The sequence below is a fragment of the Xyrauchen texanus genome, chromosome 28 (genome assembly GCF_025860055.1).
Source record: "Xyrauchen texanus isolate HMW12.3.18 chromosome 28, RBS_HiC_50CHRs, whole genome shotgun sequence".
Taxonomy (NCBI): domain Eukaryota; kingdom Metazoa; phylum Chordata; class Actinopteri; order Cypriniformes; family Catostomidae; genus Xyrauchen; species Xyrauchen texanus.
Genome location: NC_068303.1, coordinates 1,938,006 through 1,945,505, shown reverse-complemented (window position 1 = coordinate 1,945,505; position 7,500 = coordinate 1,938,006). Strand labels below are relative to the sequence as shown.

At 42.0% G+C, this 7,500-nt stretch overlaps 1 protein-coding gene across 1 annotated transcript in view; it reads left to right on the top strand.

The window, feature by feature from the left end:
* LOC127621613 (GDP-L-fucose synthase-like) overlaps positions 1-6,288 on the top strand; it is a 10,131-nt gene extending 3,843 nt beyond the window's left edge. Inside the window, exons 4-10 of the mRNA XM_052095287.1 lie at positions 1,781-1,909; positions 2,491-2,564; positions 2,647-2,780; positions 3,445-3,576; positions 4,527-4,606; positions 5,754-5,853; positions 5,966-6,288. Of these exons, the coding sequence (XP_051951247.1) occupies positions 1,781-1,909; positions 2,491-2,564; positions 2,647-2,780; positions 3,445-3,576; positions 4,527-4,606; positions 5,754-5,853; positions 5,966-6,021 (705 nt within the window). The 3' untranslated portion in view covers positions 6,022-6,288. The remainder of the gene's footprint in view (positions 1-1,780; positions 1,910-2,490; positions 2,565-2,646; positions 2,781-3,444; positions 3,577-4,526; positions 4,607-5,753; positions 5,854-5,965) is intronic.
* Positions 6,289-7,500: the final 1,212 nt, after the last annotated feature.

Here is a 7,500-nt window from a genome sequence, read left to right as displayed (position 1 = left end):
AAATTCTCTCCCCCTCTCTCGACACTTGGCGTTCCTTAAATGTCTCTCTCCGTATCACTATAATAAGACACAGGTGTTAGAGGTAATTACAAACCAGGTGACAAGCCTTACCGCTCTCTCTCTCCTGCAGACCGACACACGACCACGCCCCCCCATGCCCCCACCGCTGACTCAGGCCTGGGTCTTAAGGAAGGCCTGTTGGCACGACTCTGTCCACTGGACCGGATCGGGAGCCCCCTTTTTAGTAAGGTCAGTCAGCGGGCTGGTGACATCAGAATAACTAGGCACAAACCTTCGGTAGTAGCCAGCCAGACCCAAAAACTGCCTTACCCCCTTTTTGGTCTTGGGTGCCTGGCAGGCTGCGATCGCTGCGGTTTTGTCAACCTGTGGACGCACCTGCCCGTGACCCAAGTGGAACCCCCCAGATACCTAACTTCCACCCGCCCAATTGCACACTTCTTCGGGTTTGCCGTGAGTCCCGGCCGCCTCAGCGCTCTCAGGACCGCCCTCAGATGTTGCATATGCCGCCGCCAGTCATTACTGTAAATTATAATGTCATCCAGATATGCCGTGTGGGGTCTGAGGATCTTGTCCATAAGGCGCTGAAACGTGGCCGGGGCTCCAAACAAACTGAACGGAAGTGTCACAAATTGGTGTAATCCGAACGGTGTGGAAAAAGCGTTTTTTTCTCGGGACAGTGGAGTTAAAGGGATCTGCCAATACCCCTTCGTTAAGTCCAGCTGCGCCTAACCGATCGAGTAACTCATCAATTCGCGGCATTGGATAAGCGTCAAATTTGGACACCGCGTTCACTTTCCGATAGTCAACACAGAAACGGACCGAGCCGTCGCTCTTCGGTACCAGAACTACCGGGCTGGCCCAATCACTGTGCGACTCCTGTATTACGCCCATTTCGAGCATTGCCTCTAATTCCTCCCTAACAATCTTTTTCTTGTGCTCGGGGAGACGATAGGGCCGGCTACGAACCACCACACCCGGGGTGGTCTCGATATGGTGTTCTATGAGGTTAGTGCGACCGGGCAGGTGAGAAAACACGTCTGCGAACTCCGCTTGCAGCCTCGCAACATCTGTCAGCTGCGACGGCGAGAGGTGGTCTCCGCAAGGGACGGGGTAAATGAATTTGCTTTGAGCGATACCTCCGGTCCGAGCTCCGTCTTCTCCGGAACCGCCATCGCCAAGGCTACAGGTACCGCCTCCTACAGGTTTGACGTGCCCCTCTCCTATCTGTTCGCTTAACCTCATAATCGAGATCGCCAACTCATCGCGTGACCTCAAAGGGTCCTTGCCACTTGGCGAGTAATTTGGAGCTCGAGGTGGGCAGTAAGACAAGTACTTTATCTCCCTGTGAAAATTCCCATAGCCGAGTGCCCCTGTCGTACAGTCGGCGTTGGCGTTCTTGCGCTTGGAGCAAATTCTCCTGTGTTACCCGTCCCAAAGTGTGGAGTTTTGCTCCAAGGTCAAGAACGTATTGAATTTGATTTTTGCTATCCGAAGGTCCTTCCTCCCAAGCTTCCCGTATGACAGGTTCCGGAAATTCTCTCCCCCTCTCTCGACACTTCCTCGAATGTTCCTTAAATGTCTCTCTCCGTATCACTATAATAAGACACAGGTGTTAGAGGTAATTACAAACCAGGTGACAAGCCTCACCGCTCTCTCTCTCCTGCAGACCGACACACGACCACGCCCCCCATGCCACACTTATTAAATACACCGATGAATAACTGAACTGTTTGTTTACTCTGTTTGTTTGTTGTTTTAGAGGAATAATGTTTACATGAATGACAACGTGCTGCAGGCAGCTCATGAGTTCGGAGTGGTGAAGGTCGTTTCCTGTTTGTCCACATGTATTTTCCCAGACAAAACCACCTACCCCATAGATGAGAGCATGGTAACACACACACACACACACACACACACACACACACACACATGTCACTCACACACTCTCTCACACACACACACACACACACAAACGCACACAGTTGTTGTATTGTTAAATATTAAATATTAGTTTGTTATAGAAGTCGCGTCCCGTCTCGGAATAATACAATTCATAACATTATTTTTCTCACATTATTTCATGAACTTGAAGATTTATCCTGTTTTTATTTTTCCATGTCGGGATCAAGGAAACATATATTTGCGAGATAAAGTTTAAAAATCTTTCAGTTGCAGATTTTTATCTCACAATTTTCAACCTTATTGACTAATTTCGATTTTCTATCCCCCAATTTCAACTTTGTTTTTGCAGCTGCTTGATAATCATCTCGCAATGTTGATATAATGTGATATAAACGAAATAAATGTAGTTTATATCTCGCTAGTATGAGAAATAAAGTCGCAATTGTGAGATATTAATTCAGACTTGTTTATTTATTTTCTTATTACTTGGCGGCATCATCGTTTGCATTGTCCATCGTTTATTTTAGTGACTACATCTACAAACATGGTTTTTTCTCTCTGTCTCAGATCCACAACGGTCCTCCGCATGAGTCTAATTTTGGTTATGCGTATGCTAAACGCATGATAGATGTCCACAACAGGTCAGATCTGCTCTCTTTGGGTCATGAGGTTTGTTTTTAGAAACATCATTAATGAACATGTATGTGTCCGTCTGTATTTTAGGGCATGTTTCCAGCAGTACGGCCGCCGGTACACCGCTGTGATCCCCACAAACGTCTTTGGCCCTCACGATAACTTCAACATCGATGACGGTCACGTGCTGCCAGGATTGATTCACAAGACTTACCTGGCAAAGAGTGAGACGCGTTTACCATATATAATCTCATGAAGAGCATTATGATTATTAAAAATGGAAGTGTTTGCTGAGTGACTCCAGTCAGGTCTCCTAGGCAACCAAATTGGCCCGGTTGCTAGGGAGGGTAGAGTCACATGGGGTAACCTCCTCGTGGTGGTGATTAGTGGTTCTCGCCTTTCAATGGGGCGTGTGGTGAGTTGGGCGAAATAGCATAAAGCCTCCACACGGTAACGCGCTCAACAAGTCATGTGATGAGATGCGCGGATTGACGGTCTCAGACGCGGAGGCAACTGAGATTCATCCTCGCCACCCGGATTGAGGCGACTCACTACGCCACCACGAGGACTTGGAGCGCATTGGGAATTGGGCGTTCCAAATTTGGGAGGGAAAAAATGGAAGTATTTGAATGTTTTGCCTTTGATTTATATTGATGTAAATAAAATGTAAAAAACTGTTACCGTTGACAATAATGGAACTCAAAAAGATCAATCATCTGGACATGTTACAGGAATGAGAATTTGGGGAAAGTGTGCTAAATGGTCACAATGCATAAAAATATTTAATTGTGGTAAAAATAGGTGTAATTTGTTAAATTCATAACGTGTTAATTGTGTATTTTTCTGTGTGTGTGTGTGTGTGTGTGTGTGTGTGTGTGTGTGTTGTAGAGGAAGGTAAATCTCTTGAGGTTTGGGGTTCTGGTCGGCCTCTGCGGCAGTTCATCTATTCTCTGGATCTGGCTCGTCTGTTTGTCTGGGTTCTGAGGGAGTATGACGAGGTGGAGCCCATCATACTGTCAGGTACTCGCATCTCACTTCCTCACTTCCTGTCTGTTTCAGCAGAAGTTGTAAAGCCCAAGAACATTTTCAAAACACTGAAACAAGACGCATGTCTTTGTCATTGTTATAGTGCCAACTAGAGGCCGAACACCGCCAAATTTGGCATGTGACCTCAGATTGAGCCATTACATGTGTGTACCAAATTTGGAGAAAATAGCTCATTGCGTTCAATCGTTATAGCCATGTAAGGTAAAATGGCTGGGTAACCACTGGTCATTAAAAGGTATTAAATCAATCTGGTGAAAAATAAGGCCATTAAAAAGTCAATAAATATATATATATACCTACTAATAACTACTGTAGATGTCTGCGTAAAAATACACACCGACAGCATCGAACCAGCCCTTATCTCTCGCATTAGCAACGTGTCATTATGATTCGTGACTTCATGTTGCATCTATTGGTGGGTAAATATATGCATTAACCCCGATAGCGATTGAAGTAACGGGCAAGTCTTAAATATTCTTGAAAAGGGTATTACAAAGTATTACAAAGTATTAAATTGGATGAGCTGACACCTGCAGATACCCTGAATGGCCACGCCCAGCCAAAAGTAGTGGTCGTGGCCATTTTTACTTAAATGTCTATAATGTTTGAACGCAATGAGCCATTTTCACACAATTTGGTGCACTTATGCAATCGCTCAATCTGAGGTCACATGCCCATTTTGGTGGGGCTTGGCCTCTTGGTGGCACTATAACTAACTAAGAGAAATATATTGTTGATCAAGGTTTTTTTGGGGATAATTCGGGGATTGATACTGGGACTCCGGCGAACTGCAACGTTTGCAAAAAATCCAATATGGCTGACATTTTTTGATGGTGGAAATGAAATCAGAAATATATTTAGTTTTTCTTCAGCAAAGGATTGCAATGATATTCTTGAGTCGGTCTCTCTTCGGTTCTTTCCAGTTGGAGAAGAGGATGAGGTGTCGATAAAAGACGCTGCAGACGCTGTGGTTGAAGCACTGGAGTTCAAAGGTCAAGTGATTGTATCCTTTTACACAAAAACAGTGGACTGACGACACTGAACTCAACTTTACTCTCATGGTGATCTTATGGCAGCTTATATAGCTAAATAGAATTTAACATGGAGAACTTTGGTTTAATAAAATAATGGATGGATGGTATTTAGCAAAAACAAATATTGTATATATCTGCAATAGCACTAGCAAAAGTGGCTATGGGCATTAATGTGTGATACTTCTTTTTTTATTTATTTTTGTTGTCCCTAATTTGGAATGCCCAAAATGTGCTTTTCAAGTCCTTGTGGTGGCGTAGTGACTCGCCTCAATCCGGGTGGTGGAGGACGAATCTCAGTTGCCTCCAAGTCTGAGACCGTCAATCCGCGCATCTCATCACGTGGACTTGTTGAGCGCGTTACCACGGAGACATAGTGTGTGTGGAGGCTTCACGCTATTCTCCGCGGCTTCCACACTCAACTCGCCACACGCCCCACCGAGAGCGAGAACCACATTATAGCGACCACGAGGAGGTTACCCCGTGTGACTCTACCCTCCCTAGCAACCGGGCCAATTTGGTTGCTAAGGAGACCTGGCTGGAGTCACTCAGCACGCCATGGGATTCAAACTAGCGAACTCCAGGGGTGGTAGCCAACAAACCAACAATCATCCATGTGATTATCCAATCAGCCAGTCATGTGGCAGCATTGCAGTGCCTAAAATCATGCAGATGTGGGTCAGGAGCTTCAGTTATTTAATGGGGGCCAGTGGTGGCTCAGCAGTTAAGGCTCTGGGTTAAACTGACAAAGTCTACAGTAACTCAGATAACCACTCTGTGCAATTGTGCTGAGAAGAATATCATCTCTGAATGCAGGTTAGCGGCGTTTTGGTGGCACGAGAGGGACCTGCACAATATTAGGCAGGTGGTTTTAATGTTGTGGCAGATCTGTGTTTATATTTATATATGTATGTTTTTATTATTATCCACATGGTCTGAAGTTGGAGACAGAATGTATGTGCTGACAAGGTGTGTTTCTATAGAGTAGCATTTTTCTTTTCATGCCCTTTTAAGAAAGTCATAACATGAGGGTGAGTAAATGATGACAGAATTTTCCTCTTTGCATGATCTCTTCCTTTAAATAGTCGTTTCTGTCGAACCTTAACTTCCTGCTGTCAGTTTGACACTAGCAAAGCAGACGGTCAGTTCAAGAAAACCGCCAGCAACACCAAACTACGGCAATACCTCCCAGACTTCAAGTTCACACCATTCAGAACAGGTAGACGCTCAAAAGATTCAACTTCACAGTTTCTAGTAAAAAATGAAAGCTGGCAAATCAGATGTTGGCAAAAACGAAACATGAATTTTCATAAAGTCCTTTCATTTTTCAGCCATCAAGGAGTCGTGTGATTGGTTTGTGGCCAATTATGACACCGCTCGAAAATGAAGATCCTCTCGTCTCATTGGCTGTTGGGACGTCCTGAGTCGTGCTGGAAACTTTAAATTTGGTTGCTCAAACAGTTGCATTTTTTTACAAATACAAAACCAATGAAAACTGTTGTTAAAGCTCTCTTTTCATGTTTATTTGGAACTTTTCTTAAAAGCATTTATTTTATATGTGCTCTGTACTGTGATCAACACTGTTTTTACTGTTACTGTCAATCAGGGTATTTTCTGATAAGCTGTAAATCATTAAGGAATATACTGGTATCCAAAATAATCATGTTTCAAGTGTTTTTCTACATGCAGAATGGCGAATAGTTTACCCATATTATGGCTGATGATACATTTAAATTTCACATTACAAAAATACATTTAATCTAAATTAATTAAGTATACATCTATAATATTATAATGAATAATAATGTTAAAATATTCTTTATAGGATAAGATTTAGTTAATTATTGATATTAATAGTCAATATAATATTAGTTATATTTTAATGTTAAAGCCTAATATTATTATTAAACATTTATTTTAATTTACTATTATTTATTATACATTTCGGAATGCACTGACAGCTTTATACGTTTGTTTTGTGAAGATTTTCAAAATAAATCTCGCTCGTATAAACACACTTAAAAGTGACTCCAGTCATAAAGTTGATAAATATCAACACATTTGTGGGCCAGAGATGACAAGAGTATTCACTGAGAAATCATAAGATCATTTACTACGTCACAACAAATCTTATTTGGTGTTCATTTAATATTTGATGGTTTAAAAAAGTTGCGAGATGCTAAATGAGCCCTTGTATGATTGAATTTGTGATTAGCATGCTAACCGTACATTCAACCAAAATAGTAGTTGTTATTGTTATTACCACAGAAATCTGCTCGCTGAGTGTATCAAATAATTCACACAAATGAACGATTCACCAGCCATTAAAGATGTTCGTAAATATTGTTCAGATAAAGATCCTGATGAAATGTTTGAACAGATGCAATGCTCGTGACTGCTGTTTGACATGATATCTGGTGTACTGTTCACCATCTTCACGTGAAATTAGTTTTTCTTTGGTTTGTTTTGAGGATATTAATATAGTACAAATATCGTGTCAGCTGAAGATTGAATCGGAGGGGGAAACATGGCCTTTGGAATCGCGCAAGGGACCCTCATATCAGGGTGCACATTGTGTTGTCTTCAGTTTTATGTTACATTTATTTCATTCAAGATTGTATTGCTATCATTACACATATTAGTTCAAAATATAAAAAGTTAGCATGCTAATACACTATAAACATTGGATACTAGTACAGAGTATAATATACATGCAAACTAGTATACTATGATACATGTTCCATACTAGAACAGAGTGTAGTACTCATGTAATCTTGTACATACTATGATAAATATTGCATACTAGTACAGTGTAGTATGCATGAAATCTAGTACATACTATGATAAATATTTTATACTAGTACAG